Source organism: Loxodonta africana, chromosome 3 (genome assembly GCF_030014295.1).
Source record: "Loxodonta africana isolate mLoxAfr1 chromosome 3, mLoxAfr1.hap2, whole genome shotgun sequence".
Lineage (NCBI taxonomy): Eukaryota > Metazoa > Chordata > Mammalia > Proboscidea > Elephantidae > Loxodonta > Loxodonta africana.
The window spans coordinates 26,135,702-26,152,631 of record NC_087344.1 but is presented as its reverse complement, the minus strand read 5'-3'; the positions used below and the strand labels follow the sequence as shown (position 1 = coordinate 26,152,631).

Here is a 16,930-nt window from a genome sequence, read left to right as displayed (position 1 = left end):
ATATGCACACTGCAGCACTGTTTACAATAGCAAAAAGATGGACAGAACCAAGGTGCCCATCAATGGAGGAATGTATAAACAAATTATTCACATAATGGAATACCATGCAAAGATAATAATGAATCTGTGAAATATAACATGGAGGAATCTGGAAGGCATTACACTGAGTGAAATTAGTCAGTCACAAAAGGAAAAATATTATACGAGACCACCTTTATAAAAACTCAAGAAAAGGTTTAAACACAGAAGAAAACATTTTTGGATGGTCATGAGGGTAGGGAGGGAGGAAGAGGGGAATTTACTACCTAGATAAAAAAAATAGATAGTAGACAAGAATTGCCTTAGGTGAAGAGAAGCAAAACACACAATACAGGGAAAGTCAGTACAACTGGACTTAATCAAAAGCTAAGAAGTTTCCTGAATAAAACCAAACACTTCCAGGCACAGAGCAGCAAGGGGCTGGGGTCTGGGGACCATGGTTTCAGGGGACACCTGAGTCACTTAGCACAACAAAGTGCATTAAGAAAATGTTCTGCATCCCACTTTGATGAGTGGCATCGGGGGACTTAAAAGCTAGCAAGTGGCCATCTAAGATGCATTAACTGGTCTCAACCCACCTGGAGCAAAGGAGAATGAAGAGCACCAAAGACGTAAGGAAAATATGAGCCCAAGAGACAAAAAGGGTCACATAAACCAGAGACTCCATCAGCCTAAGACAAGAAGAACTAGATGGTGCCCAGCTACCACCAATGACTGCCCTGACAGAGAATCCCTGATGGAGCAGGAGAAAAGTGGGATGCAGACCTCAAATTCTAGTAAAAACACCAGACTTAATGGTCTGGCTGAGACTGGAGGGTCCCCAGATCTCATGGGCCTGGACTCTCTGTTAGCCAAGAACTAAAACCATTCCCGAAGCCAACTCTTCAGACAAAGATTAGATTGGACTATAAGACATAAAATGATACTGGTGAGGAGTGTGCTTCTTAGTCAAGGAGACACAAGACTACGTGTGAGCAGCTCTTGTCTGCAGGTAAGATGAGAAGGCAGAGAGGGACAGTAGCTGGCTGAATGGACACGGGAAATACAGAGTGGAGAGAAGGAGTGTGCTGTCACATTGTCGGAAGAGCAACTAGGGATATATAACAATGTGTGTATAAGTTTTTGTATGATAAACTGACTTCAATTGTAAACTTTCACTTATAGCACAATTAAAAAAAGAAATAAAGGGCATCCAAATTGGTATGGAAGAAGTGAAAGTACCCCTACTTGCAGATAATATGATCTTATACAGAGAAAACCCTAAAGAATCCTCAGGAAAACTACTGGAACTAATAACAGACTTTAGCAAAGAATCAGGACACAAGATAAAACATTCAACAACCAGTTGGATTCCTCTACACCAACAAAAAGAACTTCATAAAGGAAATCACCAAATCAATACCATTTACAATAGCCCCCAAGAAGATAAAATACTTAGAAATAAATCTAACCAAAAACATAAAAGATCCATAAAAAGAAAACTACAAGACACTACTGCTAGAAATGAAGAGACCTAAATAAGTGGAAAAACACTTGCTCATGGATAGGAAGACTCAACATTATGGAACTGTGAATTCTACCCAAAGCAATCTACAGATACAGTGCAATCCCGATTCAAATTCCAACAACATTTTCAAATGAGATGGAAAAACAAATTACGAACTTCATATGGAAAGGGAAGAGGGCCTGGATAAAGCACTATTGAAGAAGAAGAATAAAGTGGGAGGCCTCGCACTACTTGATTTTAGAACCTATTATACTGCCATGATAGTCAAAACACCCTTGTACTGATACAACAATAGATACGTAGATCAAAGGGATGGAATTGAGAATCCAGATGCAAATTCATTCACCTATGAGCAGCTGGAAACCCTGGTGGCGTAGTCCTTAATTGTACGGCTGTTAACCAAAAGGTCAGCAGTTGGAATCCGCCAGGTGCTCCTTGGAAACTCTGCAGGGCAGTTCTACTCTGTCCTATAGGGTCGCTATGAGTCAGAATCGACTCAACGGCAGTGGGTTTGGTTTCATTATGAGCAGCTGACATTTGACAAAGGTCCAAACCAAAAACCAAAACAAAACCCAGTGCCGTCGAGTCGATTCCGACTCATAGCTACCCTATTTAAATCAGGAAAAGGCAGTCTCTTTAATAAATGATTCTGGCATAACTGAATATCCATCTGCAAAAAAATGAAACAAGACCCATACCTAACTCCAAGTAAAAAAACTAACTCAAAATGGATCGGAGTCCTGAACATAAAATCTAAAACGATAAAGATCATGGAAGAAAAAGTAGGGACAACCCTAGGAGCCCTACTACATGACATGAACAGAATCCAAACCACAGCTAACAATGCACACACACCACAAGAGAAACTAGATAACTGGGAGCTCCTAAAAATCAAATACTTATGCTCATCCAAAGACTTCACCAAAAGACTGAAAAAAATTTTTGGCTATAACATATCTGATCAGGTCTAATCTCTAAAGTCGACAAGATACTGCAAAACCACAACAACAAAAAGACAACCGATTAAAAAATGGGCAAAGGATATGAACAGACGCTCCACTGAAGACGACATTCAGGCGGCTGAGACATACATGAGGACATGCTCTCAATCATTAGCCATTACAGAAATGCAAATCAAAACTGCAATGAGATACCATCTTACTCCAAGAAGGCTGGCATTAAGCCAGAAAACACAGAAGAATAAATGTTGGAGAGGTTGTGGAGAGACTGGAACACTTATGCTCTGCTGGTGGGAATGTAGAATGGTATAAACACTTTGGAAATTGATTTGGTGCTTCCTTAAAAACCTAGGAATAGAAGTACCATACAATCCAGCAATCTCACTCTTTGGAATATATCCTAGAGAAATTAGAGCCGTCACACAAATAGATATATGCACACCCATGTTCACTGCAGCACTGTTCATATTAGCAAAAGGATGGAAACAAGCTAGGTGCCCATCACAGACGAATGGATAAATTATGGTATATTCACACAACGGAATACTATGCTAAGATAAAGAACAATGACGAAATGTGAAACATCTCAGAATAATATGGAGGCATCTGGAAGGCATTATGCTGAGTGAAATTAGTCACAAAAGGACAAATATTGTATGAAGCTACTATTCTAAGACCTCAAGAAAAGGTTTAAACACAGAAGAAAACATTCTTTGATGGTTATGAGGGTGGGGAGGGAGGGAGAGCAGAATTTACTATTTAGAGAGTACACAAAAATTATCTTAGGTGAAAGGGAAGACAACACGCGATACATGGGAAGTCAGCACAACTGGACTAAGCCAAAAGCTAAGAAGTTTCCTGAATACAACCAAACACTTCCAGGGACAGCGTAGCAGGGGCTGGGGTCCAGGACATGTAGGTCAGCTGGCATAAACAAAATTTATTAAGAAAATGCATCCCACTTTGGCGAGTGGCATCTAGGGTCTCAAAAGCTTGTGAGCAGCCATCTAAGATGTTATCAATTGATCCCAATCCACTTGGAGCAAAAGAGAATGAAGAACACCAAAGACACAAGGAAAGTATTAGCCCAAGAAAAACGGTCACAAAAACCAGAGATGCCATCAGCCTGAGACCAGAAGAACTAGATGGTGCCTGGCTACCACCAATGGTAGACCTGACAGGGAAGAGAACAGAGTCCCTGATAGAGCAGGAGAAAAGTGGGGTGCAGAACTCAAACACATGTAAAAAGACCAGGCTTAATGGTCTGAGACTGGAGGAAACCTCGAAGCCACGGCCCCCAGATGCTCTGTTAACCCAGAACTAAAACCATTCCCAAAGCCCACTCTTCAGACAAAGATTAGACTGGACTATAAAACATACAATAAAATTCATGAACACTGTACTTCTTAGTTCAAGCAGATACACAAGACCAAATGGGTGGCTCCTGTCCAGAGGCAGGAGAAGGCAGGAAGGGACAGGAGCTGGTTGGATGGACGTGGGACACGCAGAGTAGAAAGAGGGAGTGTGCTGTCACATTACAAGGACTGCAACTAGTGTCACATAATAATACGTGTAAAAATTTTTGTATGAGAAACTAACTTAGGCTGTAAACTTTCACCTAAACCACAATAAAAAATAAATAAAGAGAGCTGATGGAAGAGCAGTGGGCTGGATGAGAACAAGAGTGAGAACAAGACTTCATGAAGTATACTTTTTAACTTCCTATTGAATTTTGAACTTTGGAGCTTTATTTATTGGAAAAACATAATTTAAATAAATAAACTGCACCTTTAATCGTGATATAAATCAAACGTGATATTTAGTGCCTTTACTAGGAATTCCCGTTTGTAATTTCAAAATCATTTAAAGTTAATCATTTAGGGCATCTAATTCTTATTAAATGGCCTAATACATCTGTACACATCATAAAAAGTAAATTACAGCTCTCTTTCTAAACACAGTGACCAAGAAGTCTGTACTTCCATTTTCTCTCACTTAGGAGAAGGTTAAAAATGGCTAAAATACCCAAGACAGGAACCATTCCCAAAGCCAACTCTTCAGACAGGGATTGAACTGGACTATAAGATAGAAAATGACACTGGCGAGGGGAGTAAGGTTCTTGGATCAAGTAGGCAAGTAAGACTATGTAGGCAGCTCCTGTCTGGAGGTGCGATGAAAAGGCAGAAGCTGGCTGAATAGACACGGAAATACAGAGGAGTGTGCTGTCTCATTAGGGGGAGAACAACTAGCAGCACATAGCAAGGCCTATGTAAATTTTTATATGAGAGGCTGACTTGATTTGTAAACTTTCACTTAAACCACAATAAAAAAATTTTTTAATGGCTAAAATACTTAACAAACTAAATTAAGGCTTCTAGCATGATTTGTTAAATGTAACAGGAACCTTTATGATCCTTCTCAAGGTTTATGTAAAGTTTAGAGTAACTTTTACATCAGTTATAATGGGCACTCCTCTGTGTTTGAGAAGTTTATATCTACTAAATTGAAAAATTCTCCGTAGAAACACAAAAACCGATCAAGAAATTTTCCTCCAGTGGAACCTGTAAACCCAAGAACTTAAATACACACATCTCACAGGCTGAGCTTCTCTAGCAAAAGACAACACTGTAATTTTAGGTTCTAATTCAAGACTGTGGAGAACAGTAAAAAATTACAGGGATTTAACACCAGCTCTAGGCACAGATGGGAGGACAAGGACTACACTGAAGAATCATGCTTCTCACACATCTAAGAGGCTCAGTGCAAAAGCACTACCCACTAGAAAAAAGGATTGGTCTGGAGACCCCACAAATTACCAGCTGGACTCACTGCCACAGCCTCATGCCTTTGGTGAGGGCATGAGAGCACCAAGCCCCATCCAGGACCTCACAAACAGGGCTTTCCCCAACTAACTCTCTCTCCCCTTTTTTACTCCATCACATAGTGTGAGAGGTGGCACTGCAGTCAGAGAATTGTACAGAAAAGACTGCACTACCTGGGGGAAGCCAGGAACACTGTTTGCAGTGATGGGACAAGGATGGCTCTGGAGTGCCTGGGGCCCGGCCTCCTCAGCAAGAGCTACTCCATCTTTAGACTCTGGTCAGGAGAGATTCTGTCATTCAACACAAAGCAACAAGGCCCAAGGTAGGGATGTTCACACTCCCTGGTACCAGCTCTGAAAGTCACATATAAAAGGTGACCCCAGTCACAGGAGGTATGAGAAACCACATATATTAAGAGGAAAGACCCAGTAACAGTGGAGCAGGGACTTAGGAGGCTTCTTAGAAATCAGTCCCCCAGCCTCCTCTGCCACCTTTTTACCTCACTGAGGGACCACAGGACCCAGAACACACAGTTGGTCCCCCAGCAATTGTTACCTAGTCTCATCCCCTTATGGTAAGAACACCCCAGTTCTCTGCAGTACTCACCATTTCTTTCCTCCAGCTTCTGGAAGTCTAAGTGAATGTCCTCTGTAAGCCCAAGAAGCCACTTAAGAAAGAGGGATGGAAGCGGATGCAGAGCCACTGGGCAGTCTGGAGGCCAATGAATACTGTTTGGTCCACACAGCCAGTTGGAGCAGTGGAAATCCTTACTTGTGATCGCAAGGATTGGCAAGATGGTCGTTGTAGGTACCCAGCTGCCTAGACTAGACTAGCTCTCCCTGAGCCACACCTGTGACCTGAAATGGAAAAAGATGGGGAAGACAGTGTTGAGTAAGGAGGGAGTGACAGAGTTCTTGGCCTTCAACTCCTTCCCTGGGCAAGGCTTCCCCCCAGGCTCAGGACAATGCTCCACTCTGAGGGTATGTGCATTTAAGACGGAGCAGGCTTCAACCTTCCAGAGCACAGGCTTGCACTAGATTTTTTAAAAGAATAAAAATAATAACAGGTCTATTCCTGTAACAAAATTTCCAGTGAAATATACGTCCAAATAGTATAAAAACAGATTATGCTAATAACATTGGAGCTAGCAATGATTTCTGAATTAAAAAAAAAAAAAACCCAAACCCGCTGCCTCCAGCCGACTCACAGCGATCCTACAGGACAAAGTAGAAGTGCCCCATAGAGTTTCCAAGCAGCGCCTGGTGGATGTGAACTGCCGACCTCTTGGTTAGCAGCCGTAGCACTTAACCACTACGTGACCAGGGTTTCCAATTTCTGAATAGGACAGTTAAATTTAGACACTTTAAATTACTGAAATGATATATGCAGCTGCTGCTTCACTTTTAGTATCTATATACTTTTCCTACTTTTTGTTCTATGTAAAATGATACCTTGTTGTTGCTGTTACATTCACTAGACTTGATAAACACATACCAACCTCATTCTACAATATTACATTAGGTATAAAAGGAAACATTTTTTCCTCTTATTGTAGATGCCACACACATTATTCACTCATCAATTTAAGTTTTACAAGTTTAACATTTATGTGACCCTAACACTCCCCAGCATGCTTTCTCCTTTTTCAAAATGGGTGACTGAGACATATCTAACACCAGGATGAACCTACAAGTTCTTCTCCTTCCTCTGCCTGTCCCCTCCTTCCCATGCCTTTGTTAATGACTTTGTTCTTTGTTTGATCTGATGGAAATAACTTTTGTTCTGTCAGACCACCTGTGACTTTCAACTCCCAACAGGAAAAGCAGAGCCCAGGTGTCTAAACTGTCTCTCCTTATCCTGATAGAGTCTTTTGTCACTACCCCGTAATGAATAACTCCTCCAGCCAGGCCATCTGCAGGCTACAAAGACACCACTAACCCTTGGAAGAATCTATACAAGCTCTAATGTAAAACTGCTCTTTGGGACTCCATACAGACAGCTTGTGTTGCTGCCAGGTCCCTGGTGATGTATACATCTCCTTAATAAACTTTCTCACTCTTTCTGACTTACAGTATGTTTCACTGGCTTGACCGCTCCAGGACACGGGCCCTAATTGGGTAACATTTACTATAGATCACGACTTCCTGAAAGTTGCACATTTCATGTTTCACCAACGGTATTTTGTAAAGTAATTATTACAAAGGATGAGGTACTTTTTGCAACACGTTAGTGTGGCTGACCCTCTAGGATCTGTTCAAGTATCTGATGAGTTTTAAAACACATGCCTCCTATTCTGTCTTCATTCCCAATATTCCCTGCACTGATATTGAGACTATGCCCGGGTTTTGCTTCAAGAAGCCTTGAATCTACCACGAAGTACGCTCTTTGTAGCAGAAATTGTGTTTCAATCACCAGCATCCAATCCGGCACAGATCCTGTCTCAGCCAAGCCTTAAGATCTCAGAGAAAGAACTGGGTGTGCAATCTCCATAAATCGCTCAGTGTCTATGGTAAGCTTGTCCTGCCACATCATTTTACATCAGACCAACTAGGGTTGGTCATATTGTTTCTCACACCACCATACCAAAAATGCCTGCCTTACTGCCAAGGAAATTGTTTGAGGAACTGTATGCCTTCTAGAATTGATGAAATATATTCCTCCCAGAATGTATTTCCTCGAGTAACTTATTTGCTCGAATAATTAAGTTGAGATACCCATGGTAGTAAATGCACGTACTAGTTCCAACTAATGTTTCTTAATTCTCCCTATATCTTAAACACCTACGGTCATTAAAGAAATAAGAATATGTATCACCATACTCTTCCTACTTGTATGACTAGCAATACTCCACAAAAGTCCTGCCTTGAGGAAGCACACAAAACAAAGGGAAGCACGAAAGCAGGGACTGCAGCGGGAGGGAGCAGGGCATTTAGACTCAGGCCAACTATCCTGGGCTTCGACGAGGCCCGTGACCCTGCATTTCTCACAAACTCCCAGGTGAAGCTGATGCTGCTGGTCTGGGAACAACGCTTCTGCTTAGCGAGCATTCCACCACTTACCTGTTAATGCACCAAGAGACACAGGTCCAACCCATGGACTGGGCCCTCCTGACCCCGGCGGTGCAGAAACCTGCCGCGGACCAGGCAGAGGCCGGCGGGGTGAACCGGGCTCTCGGAGAAGGCGGCTGAAGGAAAGCGGCGGCCGGGGCACAGGGTGGATACGGGCAGTCGCTCAGCTCTGCAGCAGGCTAGAGAAGGCGAAGACGCTAAGACCGCACAGGAGAGCTAGAGTAGCGCCCTTACACTCCGGGTGGGCCCTCCTATCCCGACCGGTCCCGCGGGCTACACCTGCTACTGGATCAGGTAGGACGCCGCGAGTCACAAAACACACCTCTCACCGATTTAGAGTGCGATCAAAGATGGCGGTCGACCGGTGGACAAGCACGCCCACTTCCGGTTTCTGGGGTGCTCGGTGCGGAAGAGGAGGGCTATGTGCGTGGACCCACCCCCCTCACCGTGTGATCGGGAGTTTGGTGGCTTCCCCTGAGATTTGGGATCTGACTAGCGCTGTCATTTTTTCCTCTATACGGAAAAGCCTCTTGTTATCGTTAGGTTCCGTCCATCCGATTTTCGACTCCTAGCGACCCTATCTGACAAAGGAGAACTGCCCCATACGTTTTCCTAGGCTGTGATCTTTACAGTAGCAGATCACCAGGTCTCTCTCCCATGGAGTCTCTGGATGGGTTGGAACTGCCAACCTTTCCATTTAACAGCCAACCGCTTAACCTTTTAGCCACCAGGGATCCTTAGGGGAGAAACCAAGGTTTTCTTAAATGCATATATGAGCTTAAACGCAGATTTCAGTGGTCAAACATTTCTAATACACCTGGGTAGACAGAAAGTTGATATTTGCATATTTGGCCATTAGGCCATATACTTTAGAGAAATAATTTGCTTGCTACACGTACACGTTTGGCTTCTGTTTCACGGTTTGTCTTCTCTTGCATATCTTAACCCAGAAGCAGGGCAACCACTGTGCAAAACCAATCTGATCTCTCAAAGGATTAAAGACCTAGGAGAGGAGTTTTTGAGGGACAGAGTTGGGGAGATACCAGTCCTTAAGAGGAACAGTAGGTAAACAGTGAAATACTTTTCAAAATGATAATTACAAACAGCTTTTACTTTTTTACCAGGCATATCACACATATAATAAAATGCATAACTTGAACTAATTTCAAGTGTACAATGCAATGAATATTTACATGAATCCACCCTTTCCCCAATTAATACTGTCCTTGGGAGAAATTAGTGTTCTGTGACCCCCAAAGATTCATTTGCCTGTTCTTGGTCTTCATATGATTGGAATCATATTGCATGAACTCTGTGGTGTCTGACTTCATCTACTCAACATACATGAGATTTTACCTACATTGTTGCATATGGCAGTAATTCGTTCATTGCTTGTCATTATGTAGTATTCCATTGTATGAATATACCACTATATTTTAAAAATTAATTCCCTGTTAATAAGGATTGTATTTTAGCCTAGAATATAATATATATACTGCTGAATGTTTAATGGGCCCTTGACAATAATGTGTCTTGCAATGTTTTGGGTGGAGTGTTCAACGAATGTCAATTAGGTCAAGTTGGTTGCCGATGTTGTTCAAGTCTTCTACATGCCTACTGATTTCCATATCCTTCTGATTTTTTTTTTCTATTTTGTCTTTAAGTTCTACCAATTTTTCCTACATATTGTTGAAGCTCTTCTGTTAGGTGTATACACATTTCGGATTGTTATGTCTTCTAGTTGAATTCACCCTTTTATCATTATTTAGTGTCCCTCATTATCTCTCCACAAGTGGTCTGTCAGTTTCATACTGTGGTGGCTTTTGTGTTGCTGTGATGTTGGAAGCTATGCCCTGGTATTTCAAATAATAACAGGATTGCCCACGGTGGACAGGTTTCAGCGAAGCTTTCAGACTAAGACAGATTAGGAAGAAGGATCTAGCAACCTACTTCTTAAAAAACTGATCAGTGAACACCTGAAAAATAGCAGTGGCACACTGTCTACTATACTACTGGAAGATGAGCCCCTCAAGTTGGAAAGCATTCAAAATTACAACTGGGGAAGAGCTGCCTCCTCAAAGTAGACTCAACTTTGATGGGGAAGCAGTAAAGTTTTCAGGACCTTCATTTGCTGATGTGGCATGACTCAAAATGAGAAGAAAGAGCTAGAAACATCTGTCAATAATCAGAACGTGGAATGTATGAAGTATGAAAATTGGAAGTCGTCCAAAATGAAATGGAACACACAAAGATCAATATCCTAGGCATTAGTGAGCTGAAATGGACTGGTATTGGCCATTGTGAATCAGACAATCATATGGTCTACTATGCTGGGAATAACGAATTGAAGAGGAATGGTATGGCATTCATCATCAAAAGGAACTTTTCAAGGTGTATCCTGAAGTACACTGTTGTCAGTGCTAGGATAATATCCATACATCTACAAGGAATACCACTTATTATGACTGTTATTCAAATTTACACACCAGCCACTAAGATTACAAAGATGAAGAAACTGAAGTTTTTACCAAATTCTGCAGTCTGAAATTGATTAAACATGCAGTCAAGATGCATTGATAATTACTGGTGACTGGGATGCAAAAATTGGAAACAAAGAAAAAGGATCAGTATTGGAAAATATGGCCTTGGCAACAGAAACAACCCCAGAGATCACACGATAAAATTTTGGAAAAACCTACAACTTATTCATTACAAATACCTTTTTTAAAAACATAAATGATGACTATACACGTGGACCTCTCCAGATGAAATATACAGTAATAAAATTGACTGCATCTGTGGAAAGAGACAATGGGAAAGCTCAATATCATCAGTCAGAAATAGGCCGGGGCTGACTGCAGAATAGACCATCAATTGTTTTTATGCAAGTTCAACTTGAAACCGAAGCGTCTGTGAAAGCCAAAGTACAACTTGAGCTTGTTGTTGTCAGTTGTCATCAAGTCGGTTCCGACTCATAGTGATACTATGTAGAACAGAACAAAACACTGCCTGGTACTGTGCCATTCTCACAATCATTGTTATGCTTGAATCCATTGTTGCAGCCACTGTGTCAATCCATCTCATTAAGGGTCTTCCTCTTTACTGATGACCCTCTACTTTATGAACATGTCCAAAGTACGTGAGACGAAGTCTCACCATCCTTGCTTCTAAGGAGCATTCTGGCTGTACTTCTTCCAAGACAGATTTGTTTGTACTTCTGGCAGTGCATGGTATAGTCAATATTCTTCACCAACACTGTAACTCAAAGGCATCAATTCTTCTTCAACCTTCCTTATTCACTGTCCAGTTTTCACATGTATATGAGGCCACCGAAAACACCATGGCTTGGGTCGGGTGCACCTTAGTCTTCAAGGCGACATCTTTGCTTTGCAACACTTTAAAAAGGTCCTGTGCAGCAGATTTGCCCAATACAATGAGTCATTTGATTTCTTGACTGGGTGTTGATTCTGGATCCAAGTAAAATGAAATCCTTGACAATTTCAGTCTTTTCTCTGTTTATCATGAGTATATCACACCTGAATTAGAGACCGACCATCTCAAGAATAGATTCAGCACATGGAACACTAATGACCAAAGACCAGAGGAATTGTGGGGTGACACCAAGGACATCATATGAAGAAAGCAAAAGCTCATTAAAAACAAAAAAAAGAAAGAAAAGACCAAAATGAATGTCACAGGAGACTGTGAAACTTGCTCTTGAACATAGAGCAGCTAAAGCAAAAGGAAGAAATACTAAGGTATAAGAACTGGACAAAAGATTGCCAGGGACAGCCAGAGAAGACAAAGTATTATAACGAAATGTGCAAAGACCTGGAGTTAGAAAACCATAAAGAAAGAACAAGCTTGGCATTTCTCAAGAAAAAATTCAAGCCTCAAGTTGCAATGTTAATGGATTCAATGGGCAAAATAATCAATGGTGCAGGAAGCATGAAAAGAAGCTGAAAGACACAAAGAGTCATTGTATCAAAAAGAATTAATTGATGTTCAACCACAACAGCAGGTAGCATATGACCAAGAACTAGTGGTATTCAAAGAAAGTTTTAAATACAGAAGAAAACATTCTTTGATGGTTGTGAGGATAGAGAGGGAGGGAGAGGGAAATTCACTAACTAGGTAGTAGACAAGAATCATCTTATGTGAAGGGAAGGACAACACACAATACAGGGAAAGTCAGCACAGCTGGACTAAGCCAAAAGCTAAGAAGCTTCCCAAACACAATGGTTTCAGGGAACATCTGTCAATAGGAATAACAAAGTTTATTAAGAAAATGTTCTGTGTCCCACCACGTTCAGTGGCATCTGGGATCTTAAAAGCTTGTGAGCGGCCATCTGAGGTGCATCAATGGATCCCAACCCACCTGGAGCAAAGGAGAATGAAGAACACTAAATACACAAGAAAAATATTATCCTAAGAGACAAAAGGGCCACATAAACCAGACTCCATCAGCCTGAGTGAGACTAGAACTATACGGTGCCCGGATACCACCAATGACCAACCTGACAGGGAACACAACCGAGAGTTCCTGATGGAGCAGGACAAAAATGTGGAGCAGAATTCAAATTCTCTTAAAAGACAAGACTTAATGGTCTGACTGAGACTGGAGGAACCCCGAAACTATGGCCCCCAAATACTCTGTTAACTCAGATCTAAAACCATTCCCAAGGCCCGCCCTTCAGACAAATATTAGACTGGACTAAAAAAAAAAAAACATAAAATAATACTAGTGAAGAGTGTGCCTCTGAGTTCAAGCAGATGCAACACACCAAAAGGGTGGCTCCTGTCTGGAGGCAGGATGAGAAGGAGGACAGGGACAAGAGCTGGTTGTATATATACGGGAAAAGTGGGGTGGAAAGCAGGAGTGTGCTGTCACATTATAGGGATTGCAACTAGTGTCACATAAAAATATGTGTACAAATTTTTGTATGAAAAATTAACTTAAGCTGTAAACTTGCACCTAAAGCACAATAAAAAAAAAATAGAACCAATGGTTTTGAAGTAAGATGGCAAAGATGCACTGAAGTCAGTGGCAAAAAATAATGTTCCAAGAATTCACAGAATACCAGTTGAGATGTTCCAGCAAATGGATACAAGCTGGAAGCACTCACTCATCTATGTCAAGAAATGGGATGATAGCTTCTTGCCCAACTAACTGGAAGGGATCCAAATTTGTGAGCATTCCAAAGAAAGGAGATGGAACAGAATGAAGAAATTGTAGAGCAATATCATTAATATCATATACAAGTAAAATTTTGCTGAATATAATTAAAAACGATTGCAGAAGTACATCAAGAGGGAACTGCCAGAAATTCATGCCAGATTCTGAAAAGGACGTGGAACGAGGGATATCATTGCTGATGCTTCATGGATGTTGGCTGAAAACAGAATACCAGAGAGACATTTATCTGTGTCTTATTGACTATGCAGAAGTATTTGACTGTGTGATTCATAGCAAACTATGGATAGCATCGAGAACTCCAATTCTAGAACACTTAATTGTGTTCATGTGGAACCTGTACACAGACTAACAGGCAGTCGTTCAGACAAAACTAGGGGATACTGAATGCTTTAAAATCAAAAAAGGTGTTCATCAGGGTTGTATCCTTACACCATACTTATTCAATGTGTAAGCTGAGCAAATACTCCAAGAAGCTGGATTATATGAAGAAGGGGCATCAGGATTGGAGGAAGACTTGTTAACAACTTGTGATATGCAGATGACACAACCTTGCTTGCTGAAATTCAAGAGGACTTGAAGCGCCTATTGGTGAAGATCAAAGACTACAGCCTTGATTATAGATTACACCTCAATGTGAAGAAAACAAAAATTCTCACAACTGGACCAATAAGCAACATCATGATAAATGGAGAAAATATTGAAGTTGTCAAGGACTTCATTTTATTTGGATCCACAATCAATGCCCATGGAAGCAGCAGTCAGGAAATCAAACGACGCACTGCATTGGGCAAATCTTTTTCAAAAGACCTCTTTAAAGTGTTCAAAAGCAAACATGTTACTTTGAGGACTAAGGTGCACCTGACCCAAGCCATGGTGTTTTCAATTGCTGCATATGCATGTGAAAGCTGGGCAATGGATAAGGAAGACCAAAGAAGAATTGACACCTTTGAATTTTGGTGTTAGTGAAGGATATTGAATATACTATGGACATCCAGAAGAAGGAACAAATCTGTCTTGAAAGAAGTACAGGCAGAATGCGCCTTAGAAGTAAGGATGACAAGGCTTCATGTCGAATACTTCAGCATGTTATCAGGAGGGAGCAATCCATGGAGTAAGACATCATGTTTGGTAAAGCTGAGAGTGAAAAAAGAAGACCCTCAATGAGATAGATTGACACAAGGGCTGCAGTAACATGCTCAAACATAGCAACGACTGTGAGGATGGCACAGGACCAGGCAGTGTTTTGCTCTGTTGTAGGTAGGGTTGTTTTGAGTCAGAACCTACTCGGAGGCACCTAACAACAACCTTATCTCTGGTAATCTTCATTGTAGCCTTCCTCCCTTGCTAACTATAATGTCTGCTTCTGAGGGTGAAAGTTTGGATCCCATTATCTACAATTTCTGTTTGTATTTGTTTATCCTTCGTATATGGATTGACTGTTGATAGCTGCCATTGAGTCAGTTCTGACTCATAGCAACCCTACAGACAACAGAACAAAACGTTGCCAGGTCCTGTGCCATCCTCACAATGAACCAATTGTTACAGCCACTGTGTCAATTCATCTCGTTGAGGATCTTCCTCTTTTTTGCTGACCTTCTATTTTACCAAGCATGATGTCCTTCTCCAGGGACTGATCCCTCCTGATAACATGTTCGAAATACGTGACACGAAGTCTTACTATCCTTCCTTCTAAGAAGCATTCTGCCTATACTTCTTCCAATACAGATTTGTTCGTTCTTTTGCCAGTCCATGGTGTATTCAATATTCTTTGTGCAAATCATAATTCAAAGGCATGGATTCTTTTTCAGCCTTCTGTATTCATTGTCCAGCTTTCACATGCATATGAGGTGATTGAAAACACCATGGCCTGGGTCAGGTGCGCTTCAGTCTTCAAGGTGTTATCTTTGCTTTTGAACACTTTAAATAGGTCTTTTGGAGCAGATTTGCCCAAAGCAATATGTTGTTTGATTTTGTGACTGCTGCTTCCAAGGGTGTTGATTGTGTATCTATATAAAATGAAGTCTTTGACAACTTCAATATTTTCTCCACTTACCATGATGATGCTTATTGGTCTAGTTGTGAGGATTTTTGTTTACTTTATGTTGAGATGTAATCCACACTCAAGGCTGTAGTCTTTGATCTTCAATAGTAAGTGCTTCAAGCCCTCTTCACTTTCAGCAGGCAAGGTTGTATCATCTGCATATCACCGATAATTTATGAGTCTTCCTTCAATCCTGATGCTCTTTCTTCTTCATATAGTCCAGTTTCTTGGATTATTTGCTCAGCGTACAGATTGAATAAGTATGGTGAAAGGATACAACCCTGAAGCACACTTTTCCTGACTTTAAACCACACAGTATCCCCTTGTTCTGTTTGAACATGGCCTCTTGATCTATGCACAGGTTCCTCATGAGCATGATGAAGTGTTCTAGGATTCCCATTCTTTGCAATCTTATCCATAATTTGTTATGATCCACACAGTCAAATGCATTTGCGCCGTCTATAAAACACAGGTAAACATCTTTCTGGCATTCACTGCCTTCATCTAGGATACAGCTGACATCGGCAATGATATCCCCAGTTCCACATCCTCTTCTGAATATGGCTTTAATTTCTCACAGTTCCCGGTCCATGGACTGCAGCAACTACTTTTGAATGATCTTCAGGAAAATTTTACTTGAGTGTGATGTTAATGATGTTGTTCAATAATTTCCAGTTGGTTGGATCACCTTTCTTGGGAAGAGGAATAAATATGGATCTCTGCCAGTCAGTTGGCCAGGTAGCTGTCTTCCAAATTTCTTGGCATAGGTGAGTGAGCACTGTCGGTGCCGCATCCATTTGTTGAAACATCTCAATTGGTATTCCATCAGTTCCTGGAGCATTGTTTTTTGCCAATATCTTCATTGCAGCTTGGACTTCTTCCTTCAGTACCATTGGTTCTTGATTATATGCTACCTCCTGAAATGATTGAATGCCAACAAGTTCTTTTTGGTACAGTGGCTCTGTGTATGCCTTCTATCTTCTTTTGATGCTTCCTGCATCTTTCAGTGTTTTGCTCATACAATCTTTTACTATTGCAACTCAAGGCTTGAACTTTTTCTTCAGTTCTCTCAAATTGAGAAATTCCAATCATGTCTTTCCCTTTCGGTTTTCTAACTCCAGGTCTTTGCACATGCCATTATAACATTTAGTTTGTCTTCTCAAGCTGCCCTTTAAAATCTTCTGTTCGGCTCTTTACTTCACCATTTATTCTGTTCACATTAGCTACTCGACGTTTAAGAGCCAGTTTCAGGGTCTCTTCTCATCTTCATTTTGGTCTTTCTATACTGTCTTTTTAA

At 41.2% G+C, this 16,930-nt stretch overlaps 1 protein-coding gene across 4 annotated transcripts in view; it reads right to left on the bottom strand.

The window, feature by feature from the left end:
- Positions 1-8,773, bottom strand: part of LOC100660876 (zinc finger protein 345-like) — a 40,161-nt gene extending 31,388 nt beyond the window's left edge. For 3 of the 4 annotated variants that reach the window (XR_010321235.1, XM_064280737.1, XM_064280735.1), the window contains exons 1-2: positions 8,387-8,772; positions 5,934-6,184 (exon numbers count right to left, since the gene is read on the bottom strand). Coding sequence is in view for 3 of the 4 variants with exons in the window: in XM_064280737.1 (XP_064136807.1) it covers positions 5,934-5,936 (3 nt within the window). In the remaining variant the exon portion in view is untranslated. Of the gene's footprint in view, positions 1-5,933; positions 6,185-8,386 lie in introns of all 4 variants that reach the window. The other variant, XM_064280736.1, reaches the window with a different exon arrangement.
- Between the last annotated feature and the right edge of the window lie 8,157 nt (positions 8,774-16,930).